Source organism: Labeo rohita, chromosome 18, assembly GCF_022985175.1.
Source record: "Labeo rohita strain BAU-BD-2019 chromosome 18, IGBB_LRoh.1.0, whole genome shotgun sequence".
Classification (NCBI taxonomy): domain Eukaryota; kingdom Metazoa; phylum Chordata; class Actinopteri; order Cypriniformes; family Cyprinidae; genus Labeo; species Labeo rohita.
The window spans coordinates 25008429-25025219 of record NC_066886.1 but is presented as its reverse complement, the minus strand read 5'-3'; the positions used below and the strand labels follow the sequence as shown (position 1 = coordinate 25025219).

Here is a 16791-nt window from a genome sequence, read left to right as displayed (position 1 = left end):
TCTGCACCAAATTGCATATTGCTCAGTTTGAGTCTTTGAATAAAATGTGTTTTTTTCCCATCCATATTCCCAGTATATCAGACTATATGAGACTTTAAAGCCTGATGGATCAAATATGATACTCAACAAAAAAACCCATATGCAAACTTCTCTAAACTTTTAATAAACCCTTCTATATATAAAAAAAGTGCACTGAGAGATTAAAGTACAATATGGTGAGCACCTCTAGAAATCGACTCTGAAAGACAGTGAGAAGTCTGCGGGAGTCAGATTATCATTATTATTTCTTTTTTCCAGATTAAACGGTTCATTAGGAATACACACACACTGTAGCACCTCCATATTCTGCTTTCATTACAGACGTGCCAGATCTTGTCTGGTGTGTTATTCAAAGACAATAAATGGTATCTACTACAGCATGAAGCACATGCACTTTTCTCTTTTTCTCTCTATTAATGCAGCTTTGCTGGATGTAATCGTGCCCAGGCGCACCCATCCAGTGACAGCAAATCTATTCTCAGGAAAACCCCACTCATTTAACAGAGAAGCAGATCCATATCATAACAGCACTGAGAGCATATGAGGCTCTTTGAATGTTAGTTTTGCACCCTTTGGGCAGCATCTCTGTGTAAATAGTGCTATAATAGTTAGAAATTAAATTGCACATTTGACAAAGACAGGCAGACCAAAGTCACAAAGCTCTCATCTAGAAATGTGAAAACCCTTCATCCAGCTGCTCGTAGAGCAACATTTACAAACCAAAATACATCATATCTTGTTAAAAAATAAGGAAGCACAATATTAAAAACCTGGCTGATACGAATAATTATTTTCGTGTTATGGTCAATAACCCCAACATGAACTGAACTGAATCAACATTAAACTGACATTACTGTCTTTTTATAGCTGCTTTTTAGCTAAATTTGAATATTGTCTCATATTTAATAAAGTTTGCATCATCAGTTTTGATATTTTCCTGTTTATTACCGTGAAGCTGCATTGAAACTACATTGAAATAGATATAATTTTGACCAAATAAATTAAAAATGAAACACTAAAAATAAAAATAAAACCAACAACTGAATTTAGGCATCACATGATATTGCACAACATGAAAAACGGATATTCATTTTGAGATTTACTTATTAGTACATTTAAGCATTCAGTAATGGCAACAGTGCTCTAAATGTAAAACAAAAAATTGTTGAAATGAGCATGCACAAGTAGATAATATTGTCAATTATAGTCAATATTGACTATTACTGATAAAAATAAATATTTTACCAATATATTGTGCATCCCCACAAAACACACAAAAACGACAGGACTAAAAATAACAGGAAACTGAATTATATCCATATTATTACTGTTATTAGTATGGTAGTTCAAGGTACTTTAAAGAAAAACATTGTAAAACTATATTACTAACAGCCAAAGTATTACAAAGGTACAGTTTGGTTCTTCTTTTGCCAGCATAGCTTAACATGTGTCTGTATTTAACTATAATTTAACTTCAGTAGACAGAAACGTGGCTGTAGTGTCTACGTGTGAGCGTTTGTGTTTATTACTAAAAATATATATATATATATTTAAATTAAATGTCCCATGCTGATACTGCTGAATTAGAAATATTTTATCAACATATTGTGCATCCCCATAAAACACACAAAAACAACACTAACGGACAGAAATTACACCACTGAACTATTACCATGTTATTAAACTGGTAGTTCAAGAAATTTTACAGAAAAGCATTATAACACTATAGTACTACTGTCAAAAGTGTAGGTGTCAAGATACAGGTACTTCTTTTTTTAGCACATGTCTGCATTTGACTATATTTTAACTTAAGTAGACTGAAACATGTCTGCAGCGTTTAGTGCATTTGTGTTTATTAATTCTTTCGCAACATTAGCCACAGTGTATTGGTGCAGCTTCTTGGCATCCCGACTCTTCCCAGTGACCGGTTCTGTACATGAATTAACTTTGCTGTGCCAGTTAATTAAAAACACCACAGAGCGAGTCGGTGTACACTGGGAGTTAGAAATGAGACGTTGCTGTCACTTAAGCCCCGAACCGCGTCTATTTAATAATGAAACAAGCAACAAATCCCTTCATTCTGCTTTCCGTGCATCTTCTCCCTGCCGGTGTGCTGACAGAAACAGAGCTCGGCACAACACACGATCCAAAACAAACAGCACACACAAACAAAAGCTCCTCCGGAGGCTGGACGGATACAAGCCGCGGCCCAGAAATTCAAAGAAAACGCACTTGTGATTCATTTGGCATCGGATGCTTTCAGCGCTTGACAGGCGAACGACCTGAACTGTCTGCGCATCCGAAATAAAGCTGGCAGTTTGTTGACTGTGCTGTCAGGCCATGTGGCGTTTTACGAGCCGATAAACGCACTCCTCTATGCATTCAAACACTCGGTTATGAACTCGCCCTTGTTTTTAACTTCAGAGGACTCTATGTAAGCAACTTCTAGATAAAACATTAAGCGGGAATCTCGAATAGCGGTCTTCTGAACTGCGTGATATGATGGCGGTTGACAGAGCTGCCATCATCCACCAGCGTTTCGCTGAACGGAGCCATTCTAGCGAGGTCAGCCTATTTGACAACTCATATAATAACTTCCTCCACAGCGGGTGAAGTAAAGGCCTGCCAGCAGCCTGATTAAAGAGCTAATTCTCATTCGGTGCCGCAGATTACCGTGTAATTGTTTTGGGAGAGGAGAGCTTTGCCCCTTGTGCCTGTAGTAAGGCAGAGAAGTGAATTCGCACAGGTCGCGCGCATTCGCTGCCACCCAGATAAGATAAATTGTGTATATCGTCTCTTTCACACTGAAGGTGAACTCGGTTAAGAGGCTGTAACGCTTCTTGCGTTAAGCCAAAAAGCGGTTGGCATGTTCAGCCGTTGGAAGGAGTTCTTTGAAAAGCACTCTGTCCTGTTGGTAAAGCGGCATATTGTGAGGATTAGTGCGTTTTACAGCCTTGGCAAAATCCCTCACGCTAAATGAGCGTGTTGGTAAACATTAGCGCTGGAGGATGAAGAGAAGGTGATGGTTTGTCTTCATTTCATTTCAGGGTATTTTCACACTTTGTTAGTTTCACGGCTCTGGTAAGAATTTTGGCTACTGCATGTTTAATTGAAGGGAAGGGAGTTCAACAGAAGTTTGCATTAATTTTTATATATTATAATGTTTATTTATTATTTATTTATTTAGGCTTTTGAGGAAAGTTTACTTGTCTATCTCTCAATAATCAGTGAATTGCAATGAATTGCATACATGAACCATAAAAACCATGCATGAAATACAATGCTTAGCAAAAACACATATGCAAACTATATATGCAGGGCCTAACTTTTTGCCACACCTGCCAATGGCCGGTGACGTGATAAAATTTACCGGCCAAATTATTTTTTTTACCAGTCATGAAACGCCTTTTGCAAAAACAGGCAGTTACTACTACAATAACTAAACATATTTACAATGTTTTTAATTTTTCTTGCTACTGGTGTCTATTAAATGCATTTTCCCTAATTTTACCTATTAATTATATTAAAAGCTATATAAAGCTATTATTTCTTATTTTTAGGCTCTTAAATATATAACAACTTATTAGGTTAGGTTTCACTTTAAAAGCCTCACTGTCTCTTTAAAACCTGATTCATCTGGCTTTGATCTGACACATATCCGTTTTTCTCCAAACTCTTTACGGTCATTTAAGACTTTATAACTAATTTAAGAATACATTTACGAGGTAACTCGCCAAAACCGTGCATTTTGACATAATTGTGTATGTTTTCGTCCACTGAAGTGCTACTGGTGAGCTGTCTGAAGTGGCTCAGTGTATGTGTACAGCCAAACACGTAACCTTTCAAACTATACTTCACTGCACCGTTCACAAGGCGTAACCCCAGGTATGTGTCGCCACATTCTCGGATTATAAAGAATAAAGAAGGGAAAAGTTAATCTGTCGAAATGAAGCAGCAATATCTTCTCAGGTAAAAGTTATTAGAACTGTGTCTAGGGACAAGCTGGGCATCACACTGCTCTGACCTTATCAGCCTGATTGTATTACATTTTTTGATTCGCTCTTGTGTTCGGAAAAGATTATTTTATTTTCTTACGTCAGAAACAGCGAAACTCTTTAAAAACTGGCTGTTGTTTTCACTACATTGCTTTGTTATATTTCGTAAAAGTTTTACCCACCAACCCACGACTGACACTGTTACATATAATTAACAAACGCCAATTTTTACTAGCATTTGGCGCTTGGTGAGTGTTCATTTTAGGCCCTGTATATATGTATAGTATATAAATAGTACATATATATTGTACATTTTATACATAATTTTGCGTATGTTGTTTTGTTTGACTTAAAACTAAATCCAGTATCACTAACTAAATAATGATTAAATGATTGACAATAAATTATAATTTAAGTGTTTCAAGTATTACACTATATTTTATATATTTACACACACACATACATACATACATACATACATACATACATACATACATACATACATGCATATATACATGCATACATTAATTATCTTTATTTACATTTACATGATATGTATAAAAAATAAAATAAAATAGAACAAAATAAAATACAATAAAATAAAATAAAAACCACTGAATGGGGGAGGACTCTAAGGTATCATTTGCATTTGCAGTTACTCTCAAAAAATGATTTTATGATTGCAAAGGTGCAACAACACCAATTACAACACCAATTACACACTGCTCCTTTGACAGACACTCTTCTGTTCTCTCTCACATCTCATTTTACCAAATTACAACAAATGTGGAACCCGCTGTCACCAAATAATAGCCAATTTAATAAAAGTGGCAGAAGTGCTGCAATATCACAAGCACCAGCCTTAGAATAATATTGATGCACACACACATATATACAGTCAGTGACAGCTTTGAACTTTGGCTGAGCTCACCAATCTGCCACGGCTCGAGCTGATGAGTTAGTCTTACACTGAGTGTCTGTTCGCTGTCCTTTCCTTGAACCGCCAGAAAAATTGGGAGAACATAGTGTGCAAAAAAGCTGCCTCAATTTCCCATAATTCCCCTGGGCAGAACTTAGCCAGGCAGGCTGGCTTTATCTCATGTTCCAGATTTGAAAGCAATCGCACAGCTGAGATGCTCAAGGCTCGGTTCACCCAGATCCGGCCCGCTGTAAACAGTACAACGAATGGATTTCATTTCAGACTTTTATCGCAGGCCTAATTAAGACATCACAACAGAAAAAAGGACAATTTAGACACAATCAGGCTTTAGGGTAGATGAAGAAGTGTGAACCGATTCCACGATAAGACAAATCCAACATGACGAGGTTAGCGGTAATAGTATCCGACAGCACTGAAGTCATAAAAACAGCATCAAACATTCATACAGACTAAATAACATCCACAATCCACTCCTCTGCTTTCAAATGAGCAGTCAGTCTGACTGAATTCAAGCTAAATGCAATTTCGAGGAGCGTTCGTTCTCCTAAAGAGTCTCTTGATCGACTGCTGGCAGATTGTATGCGTATTTAAAACATGGGGGTGTGAGGTAATTATATAGTGGATATGCGGTAAAGTGCGTTGCCTACGCCTCGGGCGCAATTAGAAAAGTCAAGCACCTTTTCAAAAGCTCACAGCAGTTTCTGTGGCATTTCAGCGCTGCCATCTGTGATAAAACAGCCAACACACTTTCTTTTAGTGTGAGCAGATGTCTGCACTGCTGCTGGATGTATCTGATAGAAGCCAAAACGTTCTTAGAATGAGGTTAAGACATTTCTCAAGAACCTTAAGTCTGTAAGAATGTTTCGTAAGAATGGATTTCTTGAAAGATTCATAAGAAGTTCTCAAATATGTGACCCTGGACCACAAAACCATAAGTCATCAAAATCAAAAGTCGTAAGTGTCAATTTGTTGAAATTGAGATTTATAAATAATAAATAAATAGGTTAAATAAATTAGAAATTTATTGAGGGAAAAGTCGTAGTTCATAGTGAATAAGTGTTCTCTATTCTAAAGTGTTAGGGACTCAAGTGTGTGTGTGAGAGAGGTCATAAACGTTTGTGTGTGTGTGTGTGTGTGTGTGTGTGTGTGTGTGTGTGTGTGATTTTCTCTGAAGGAGCTGAACTCTATGTGTTTGGATGCATCTTTATGTGTGTGTGTGCGAGAAGATAAGCCCTCTGGCATTTCTGTCTCTGAAGTGGCGTCTTTGAGCTCCATGAAAGCACCATGAGGCCATTGGTGTGTGTGTGTGTGTGTTTGTGTGTGTGTGTGCGTGCGGTGAGAGATCATGACAGAAGACTGTTATCACACCACAGCAGCAGCATGTGAATAAGACAGAGAGCAGCGTCTGTCATCCAGGGCTGTGAGGACGCACACATACATTCACAGTCAGTGTCTGAGACGGAGAGCTGCATTAATAACATGCAGACAGATCACGTGAGCAGACTGAATACGGCCTGTGGCTACGTTTGCGCAGTATAGGGACGTCAGTCCTGTTTTAAAGTTATTATACGGTTATATTAACATAGCGACAACACATTTCTGCAGTTTCAGACTGTGTGACTGGAACTGCACTACTTTTACATCAGGTCATGTGAGCTAAACCACATACAATCAGCTAAATTACAAGACCATAATCCATAATAACGCATCCTCTAGTGGAAATTTATATGGTCTGAATCAAGAGAGAAATTTGCACAGATCAAGCACAATTTACAAGCCAAAACAGCTCTAAACAAATATGTTTGGTGGATTTTGATATGAGAGAAAACAGAAGATGGACTTTTTTACTGGAGGAAGCTTTATTACGGATAATGAACTCAGATTTTACATAGTTTGGAGGTTAAAATGTCTTAATAATAGATTTTTGTCTTAAAAACACACAGCTTTTGTCATCACAAGACATTAATTGATAGACTGGAGTGGTGTGGATTACTTGTGGATTATTGTGATGTTTTTATAAACTGTTTGGACTCTCATTATGACGGCACCCATTCACTGCAGAGGACCCATTGGTGAGCAAATGATCTAATGCTACATTTCTCCAAATTTGATGAAGTAACAAACTCATCTACATCTTGGATGGCCTGAGGGTGAGGACATTTTCAGCAAATTGCTATACTATTCAGCATCAAAAAAAAAAAAAAAAAAAAAAAAAAAGAAATATACTAGCAATTTTTGAGTTTTCACTTCAGTACAAGTCATTCTTCATACATAAAAATAAACAACTGCCTTTATATTTTAGGAAGGAGGACATATTTGTGACATCAAAGAGTTTGAAAACCCCTGGCTTAAGTCATCAAATATCTTTATTCCCCACTCACTGCATGTAAGTAGAGCGGTCTTCAGAGGTTTTTCATATGTAACACACAGGCCCACTTTCAAAGGGTGAGAGGCTTTCTAGAAAACCCTGTGTGCATTTTGTTTTCACCTTCTGGCTTTATCTTTACAAACACACACACATACAATCTTTAGTGTTGTCACATTTGCACTCATCAATCTCTCTTTACCTATATAGGTGGTTTGTGAGAAGGCAGCTGATAACCAGATGACTAATTAGGTGACACACAAGTGCACAACCCTGCAGTGACCTACACAAGCACATATCAGCATCCTGCTGAAAACAGCTCACTGATAAATGCACAAGTGAATAACACACACACACATACGTAGCACACGCTTTAATGAATAACCCAACGGTAAATAAATATCAGGAGCTGTACGCATTGCAGTGAATCAAATGCACTGCAGCTCACCACAAGCTGATTTTAATGTTGTGCGTTTCATCAGACCAAACGAAGATTGATGAAATAGAAACATATATACGCTGCAGCGCTCAGTAATAACTAAAGCACTCATTTATGCTAAGTGCAATATTTCTTCTGTACCCTCTGCATCTCCTGCAGTCGCCTCGACTTCACAACCAAGTGCATTTATCCTAATCAAGCATTTACATTTTACAAGCTGACAGATGAACTCAGTATGTAAATAAGAAATTCTGTCATGCAAAAATGTCAGGACTAGAATTGTGAGTTGCGAATATTACATTATTCATGTAATAATGAAAACTAGCGAAATGCAAATACGGTATAAAACTCTTCAACATGCACTGACCCGGAACCCTTCTTCCTTAATCCTAAAATCTTTTCCCTTAAAGGAACAGCTCACCCAAAAATAAAAATATGCTTAAAATGTACTGTCACCAATGGATCCTCTGCAGTGAATGGGTGCTGTCAGAATGAGAGTCCAAACAGCTGATAAAACATCAAAATAATCCACAAGCAATCCAAAATGTATTAATGATGGATTTGTTCCTCACAAACATTCAGCTTTTGGCTTCTATCAAGACGTTAACTGATGGACTGGAGTGGTGTGGATTACTTGTGGATTACTGTGATGTTTTTATCAGCTGTTTGTACTCTCATACTGATGGCACCCATTGGTGAGTAATGTAATGCTAAATTTCTCCAAATCTGATGAAGAAACCAACTCATCCACATCTTGGATGGCCTGAGGGTGAGGACAATTATTAGCTAATTTTCATTTCTGGGTGAACTATTCCTTTAAGCCTTGTATACACAAAGCCTCCATTTATGGAAAGAGCCTAATGAGCATTTCTCTCATGTTGTGACCTCAGGATGATCTTTTAACCTCTGGAATCAGGGGTTGAGCATTGAGACTGGCTCCAGACCACTGAACAGACGTCTCAAGGGTGTATGATTGACGTTCCTTGAAGATTTCTTTTTGAACATTTTTCTGAAGACAGAGAAATGTGAGTATTAAGGGTCCATGGGAAGGTTACTTTGAGAGGATCTGGTGGCAAGCCAGAGGCCTAACGACTGATTTCCGATTTCTCTGCTTCCTGACGGAAAGAAACGTCAAAGCATGCTTTATCTACATTGAAGCGGATTGGCGAGTTATACCTCGCAGTTGAAAAACTAGGACAAAGACATGTGGGAAATAATAAAGTCTTTGAAAGCTGCATCTGTCTGACTGACAACAAAGAACTGTGATTTTCTCTGAAAGGAGAAGATGATTCGCCTTGTTCCTCATGGTGGAATGAATTAACAGAGTAATGTGATTATCACAGTTAAAACAAAATCTAAATTAATTACACATTAAAGCATAAAACACATGAATATTTTACATTCAATGTAGTGCATGCTTATTCTACAACATTTGAGTTCAGTTACCTAATTCATCTTTTTAAGGTTGGACTACATTTCTAGGCTGATGAATTTATAGTAGTGCATTTCCAATGTAATTTCTGTACTCTTTAGGATGCCTGTATATATTTTACATAAATAAATAAAATAGCTTAACAGGTTGACATTGTCATGTTATGAAATGAAAGAACGTGCAATTATGCTTGTTAGGTTTTTAGGCACACTTATCTCATGTTACTTTACCTTTTGCCCAATTAAGTTAAAGGAGAACTCCACTTCCAGAACAACAATTCACAAGTAACTTACTTACCCCCTTGTCATCCAAGATGTTCATGTCTTTCTGTCTTCAGTCGTTAAGAAATTATGGTTTTGGAGGAAAACATTTCAGGATTTTTGTCCATACAATGGACTTCATTGGTGCCCCAATTTTGAACTTCCAAAATGTAGTTTAAGTGCAGCTTCAAAGGGCTCTAAACGATCCAAGCCGAGGAAGAAGGGTTTTATCTAGTGAAACGAACTGTAATTTCTTTTTCGGGAAATAAATATTTTTAAGCTTTTTAAGCACAAAAGCTTGTGTAGCACAGGCTCTGGGATGCGCGTTCACGACCCTACGTACTTTTGAATCACGTCCAAAGGTCATGCAGAACGTAGATGGAACAATAGACCCAGTGTTTACAAAGCGAACACGCAAAGACTAAGAAAGTGCAAGTAAGTTTGTAAACTCTGTTTACAAACAAAAAGGTACAACAATGTCCTCCTCTCAAGTTGTAGGAGAAAATAAGATGGAGTTTTTCGCCATACTCAGTACACAGACGATGAACTTAGACGTGATTCGTAGTAGTGATGGGAAGTTTGGATCATTTTACCGACTCGGACCATTGAGTCTCATTCAGCAAAACGAATGAATCTTCTGAGTCATTTAGTTCATTTTAGCAAAATCTAATTAAAATGTTACGTGTTACTTCCCTAACGCATCTACTGCTTACACAAATGTTAATCACACTAACAAGACAAACAAGACAAAACTATAACGCTATAAGCAACAGAAAAGATTAATTAATTGTTTACCTGAGTTTATGATTAGCTCACCTCACTTCTTATCTGACAAGTTTTCGGGTTTGAGTCATTCGTTCATCACGTGACAGTCCCATAATATAGATGAATGACTCAAAAAACCCGAAAACTCAAAACAGGTGAACTAATTCCAGTACAGAACCTAATAGGATGTTGCACATGCGTGACTGAACGAATCACTCCCCAAGACAACTCGTTCTTCCCGAGTCACATTAAAGATTTGTTCAAATGAAAGAATTGTTCAAGAACAACCCATTACTAATTCATAGCATCGTAGACACACATCCCAGAGCCTGTGCTACACAAGCTTTTGTCCTTAAAAAGAATAACCAATTTTTATTTTTTGAAAAAAATGACAGATCATTTCACTAGATAAGACCCTTCTTCCTTGGCTGGGATCGTTTAGAGCCCTTTGAAGCTGCATTTAAACTGCATTTTGGAAGTTCAAAATCGGGGCACCAATGAAGTCCATTATATGGAGAAAAAACCTGAAATGCTTTCCTCAAAAACCGTAACTTCTTTACGACTGAAGACAGAAAGACATGAACATCTTGGATGACAAGGGGGTAAGTAAATTATTTGTAAATTGTTGTTCTGGAAGTGGAGTTCACCTTTAAGGATGGTTAAGGATCCCTGGTTAAAGTTATTCTGTCATACATATTACCATATAAAAAAAAAAAAAAAAAAAAAAAAACGAACAACAAATATGGGTTGTTGATGTGACATGGCATTTTCACTGTCTCACAAGATAAAAATTTAGAATTAATACTGTAGTTATTTACATTGCAGTAAACATTTCTTTGTCCTACATGGACCTGTTGTTATAAAAGCTGCAGCGTTATTTTATTTTTTATTTTATTTTATTTTTTGGTATGACTGTCTCAAGCATGGTTCAGTAATGGACAACTTTTATAAATTAAAAAGAAAAGCATAAAAATGTTAAAAAAGTGTCTATTCCAGAGCAAAACTTTAATTAGTTGAAGGACCCCATTTATGATCATGTTACTGAAGCCCAGTGTTAGGCTCATGACATGTGCACACGGTAAGACTTGGTCACAGAATTGTTCAAATATTTAACATTTTTGGAACAACTACAAAAGAGTTACGTTTTGTTGTCCTTTTTCTCAAAAATAAGACCTCACAATACATAAATATATGAATTTCTTCAAAAAAAATTGTTGTTTACAAAATAAGCATTTTTTACTGCTCATTTGTCAACTACATACGCACACACACACACACATACATATATATATTTATGAAACGTAATTTACTAAATGTACAAAATACTTAAACATATATTGCATAATTAATTAAATATTAAACAGCAATAGTTTTTTATTTATTATTTATTTATTTATTTATTTTTTTAATAATTTACGTTTTCATGGCTATACTTTTAAACCGGTGTGTATTTTCAACTTCCACTAAAGAAGTATCATGTTTTTAGTGGACGAATGATCAAAATAAGCAGTTGTAACTGGCATCTGTGGCATAGAGCTTAAGGTGTATATTTAACCCAGAATATTCCTTTAAGAGAAAGAGAAACCATAAGAATATTCTCCTGTGAGGAGAATCAGCAATGCACTCCTATGAAGCTAATACAGTCATAAATCCATACAGACAGAAAGGAAAGCAGAAAGATGGAGCCCTTGTGCCGCAGTACCTGTGGAGGATCTAGAGATGTGGGCATCTCTCCTGGACGCTCCTCTGCTCGTGTCCTCATGACTAATGCAGTCATAACAAAGTAATGCTGTTCCACATGCAAACACACACACACACACAGGACAAAAAAAAAAATAATAATAATGGAAAGAATGGAACACCATTCAAGAACTGATACACAAAATTCTATTTGCTGGATATTTGTTTCTTTTTATTTTATGTGTCTGATAAACCCCAGATAACTCAGTTGAACAGCCATGTTTAGTTATGCCTGAGTTAGTCATGAGTCCCTGAGCCAAACCTTCAGCCGACACACAATCACCACACCTGACGGACACAAACACACACACCTCTAGATCCATCCACAGGTGAGTGTCAGACGGACAGAGAAAGCATGCAGCCTCCCATACACGTCCAATTGCAGCCACCCAGAGAGTTAAGAGATAGTTCATCCAAAAACATAAAAATTATGTCATCATTTACTCACACTCAAGTTGTTTTAAACCAGTATGAATTTCTTTAGGCTGGCTCACACAAAAGAAGATACTCTGAAGAATGTTGGTCACCAAACAGCTGATGATAGCCACTGACTTTTGTAGTATTTTTTTTCCATAATATGGAAATAATAATAATATGTTCAGCAATAATTTGGTTACCAACATTCTTCAAAATATCTTTTGTGTGAGCCAGCCTAAAGAAATTCTTACTGGTTTAAAACAACTTGAGTGTGAGTAAAAGATGACAGAATTTTTACTTTGGGGTGAACTATCCCTTTAGGAACTGAAATGAACCATTCCTGAAGTCTTAGAGTCTGAGAAACAAAGTCGCTAGCATTCAGAGAGAGAGGATAAGACACCATCAGCAGAAAATCTCCCAGCATTCCCAGAAACAGGTGGATACGGCAACTGTGAGCCTGTTTATACACTCAAGTTAATTTGCAATGAAAATGTTTGAGCACTCCACCCTATTCAGTAAAGAGTGAGACCTCCACCAATGTGAAACTAGGACATATTTTGCCATCAGAGCCGACAAAAATGAACTTTAACCAAACACAACCAATAAGTAGCAATGAGGAAAGGTCGTAATTTATATAAATGATGTCGCAGTCACACTAGACTTTGGGCATGCATAATTTCTACAAACACAGCAATGATTGTAATATGATGTAATACTCTGCAGCGTCTCTTTTAAAAGCATAAAATAAACAAAATAAAAAAAACATGCAGTCTACTATATTTTACTGCAATGCTCACATGATAAAAATTCATAGATCAGAGTTTACCAGTTCACATGAGCTTGTGTTTCTGATCTGCATTCGCATACATATGACTGGAAGTCATTTGGAATGAGAAAAGAATTTAGTATTTTTTTTTACTGAACATTTTGCTACAAAATGCCACGCAGGGGTTCTAATGAACCGTGGTACGAATAATCTTTAACCAGTTTATTTATTTGAATCAGCCTGACTTCCAATCACTACAACACTGGAAAAAATCTACTCATTAGTGGAAAAGCTAGTGTTTCGGAGACAGTTGAGTGACTAAAAATGTAGTCAAGTTAGTAGCATCACTACTTTAGTTAGTAACTTTCCATCATCACCCACCATCACCAACAGAACTGGGCACAGGAGTTTTTATATTTTAGACTGTTCAGTATTATTAATCAATACTTAAGAAAAAAATAAAAAATAAAAAAATAACACACATGTAGACGGAATTGAATTAGGCCGAACCTGCGAAGGCTTTAGATATGCGGTCTTTTTTCCACTCCCAGGGCTGGTCGTACTCCTCTGGCGGCCTCTCGTCATCCTGTGGTAATCTGCTTTCACGGGAACACAAACCTCCATCTGGGTCGCCTCCGTTCTCCTCCGGTTCGTACGGGGTGTCGTATAGAGGAAGCTGCCGGACTGGACCATCTTTAGGAACGCGTCCGCCTCGTATTTCTGCCATACGAAGAGAGAAGACAAAATATCAGCTGCCTGTGATAATTTCAACATATATTTATATTTTACACATTCATTTACCAGGTGCTTTTATCCAAAGCAACCTACGATAAAAGAACATTTGCAATTCATTACATAGCCAACAATGGCAGGTTAATTTGAAAGCTAGAATAGGAAACAATTTTAGCAAGTGAGCAACACAGACTGACATTTTCCAGTCAAAATCACAAATTTCTTGTCAAAGTTTAGTCAAAAGCTGTCATTTAGCTGTAGGGTGCCAGTTTCAGACAGTTCCATTATACATTCAGGCTTTGCACATGTTAAGTGCTTAAAAGCATCAGTGAAATAAACAAAAAACAAGCCCAAATGCCTAAACATGCTGTGTTTAATGGTCAGACCTGCAGCGCTCAGAGGAAACCATTTACAAAAACCCCAGAGTCTCATCTGAACGCAACAGAGATCAACCTGACCTCAATCAGAGACAAACCAGAGCTCACATCCTACACAACATCCTCTAAATTTCAACACAACAGAGATCTGCCAGTGATCACCTAGAGATCCAGTGTTCCACCAGAGATTATTCCAGAAACACTGGAATAAACAGCATCTATACTGCTGCAAGAAAGACATACTAAAGAGTGCATGTTTCAGAAGAAAAAGATTCAGTGATTTGTTTCAGGGCTGCAACTAACAACTGTTCAGATTAATCTGCTCCAAAAAATCTTATTACATGCTGCCCAATGTGAATGTGTCTAAATAAGATAAATATAAACATTACAATATAAAACTTGCCAACCATAATAAATTAAAAGAAAAGCACAGATTAAAAATACACATTTCCTTATCTGGATACATTTTTATCACATTACAACAGTCTCATTTCATTTACTGCTCTGATAAAAACACCATTACTTGGGCTACATGCATCATTTTAAACATGCATTCAACATCCACAAAAAAAAAAAAAAAAAAAAAAAAGGTTAAAAAAAGTCAAAATTAGCACAATCCTGTTCAAATGCACTTTGTCTTATGTGCATGTGCACAATGACACTCGCTCAGTGAAGTTTATGTCACTTTCTGTCAGGACGAGCCTTTATGCAAAACATGCCTTTTGAAGATATTACCATAGAGTCTAGGTTGTGCACTGAAGGGAAAAAGAAAAAAAAGAAAAGAAAAAAAAACATTAAACAGCACATGCATTAATCAAAGCACCTGAAAGCAAGCAATTTTAAACCATATGCTTTTGTTTAAAGCTTAAAGGAGAAACCCAAAAAATTAACAGATAATGTACTTACCCCCTTGTCATCCAAGATGTTCAGGTCTTTCTGTTTTCAGCCGTAAAGCAATTATGTTTTTTGAGGGAAACATTTCAGAATTTTTCTTCATGTAATGGACTACTATGGTGCCCTGATTTTGAACTTCCAAAATGCAGTTTAAATGCTGATCACAAATGCAGTTGTAAATGATCCCAACCGAGGAAGAAAGGTCTTATCTAGCAAAACGGTTATTTTCATTAAAAGAAATACAATACTTTTTTAATCTTTTTAAACACTCGTCTTGTCTTGCTCTGCCTGAACTCTCTGTATTCTGGTTCAAGACAGGGTTGAAAAACAATTGTATTTTCTCCCTCAACTTCAAAAATCATTTCAAAATCATCCTACATCGCTGCAGAAGTACTGACCCAATCTTGGCAAAGTGAACATGCAAAGAAGATCAAACACCCTTAAGAAAAAGGTAAAACAGCGATATAGGGCTATTTTGAAGTTAAGGGAGAACATGGGATGGGAGTTTTGAGACATACCCTAACTGTCTTGAACCGGGAAAAAAAAAAAAAAAAAAAAAAAAAAAAAAGGGCAAAGCAAAACAAGACGAGCGTTTGACATTACAAAGTATATAAATTGTATTATTTTATGAAAATAACTGATCATTTTGCTAGATAAGACCATTTTTCCTCGGCTGGGATCGTTTACAACCGCATTTGGGATCGTTTGAAGCCGCATTTAAACTACATTTTACAAGTTCAAACTTGGGGCACCACAGAAGTCCACTTAATGGGGAAAAATCCTGAAATGTTTTCCTTAGAAAACATAATTTCTTTACAACTGAAGAAAGAAAGACATGAATATCTTGGATGACAAGGGGGTAAGTACATTATCTGTAATTTTTTGTTCTGGAAGTGGGCTTCTCCTTTAATATAAAGCATTGTCATATTTTGGACAGCTTTGGTCATGCACATTTCCTGAAGCAGTTCGTTCTATCCTCTGCTGTATTTCAAATGTATTTGTCCAAAGAAATGTGTTATTTACTGCTATATATTGATGTGACTGGCAGATGTCTTCCATGCAGAGCATGCAGAAATGATTAATCAATAATCAAAATCATTATGAATTATTATTGATTTTATCAGTTAGTTGTTGCAACCCAAATTTGTTTAATGAACACTGGCCAGCACAACAAACAGTACACACTGCAGTCTTGCAGCTTTCAGAACTGTAGCTCTGTCTTTGACCTCCAGGGGTCACTGAAATCTGGAATGCAGATATCTGTCACCCCTCACTACAAAACTCATGTGTGTCACTCCAGTACACACCTCTGATCAACAGACAGCGTTTTGTCTATCGCTCTCTCTAAAAGCACTAGCACCTCTCTCTCTGGTTCTCTGGGGTGGCATGAAGCTGTTAGCAGGCGTGCTAATGGTATGGTATAATGCAGAGATGCTCATGGAGTGAAATATAACACCACAGTGCTGCATAATTGCCTCTCTGCTCAAGGGAGCTCTTGCGGAAAAATGAGAAGAGTGTAGAGACTAGAAAGAGAGTTTGAGAGAGATCTTCATATAGGCCGTGCCTGGAGAAACCTGGATCATTACATTATCCTCTTAACTAGTGATTGGCAAAAATTTTGCCAATTTAA

The 16791-nt window shown here is 36.9% G+C and overlaps 1 protein-coding gene across 3 annotated transcripts in view; it reads right to left on the bottom strand.

Annotated features, from left to right (window-relative positions):
* zgc:158464 (uncharacterized protein LOC791139 homolog) overlaps nucleotides 1–16791 on the bottom strand; it is a 132456-nt gene that overhangs the window by 24905 nt on the left and 90760 nt on the right. For 2 of the 3 annotated variants that reach the window (XM_051135009.1, XM_051135011.1), the window contains exon 3: nucleotides 13669–13878. In XM_051135009.1, coding sequence (XP_050990966.1) covers nucleotides 13669–13878 — 210 coding nt within the window. Of the gene's footprint in view, nucleotides 1–11937; nucleotides 12025–13668; nucleotides 13879–16791 lie in introns of all 3 variants that reach the window. The other variant, XM_051135010.1, reaches the window with a different exon arrangement.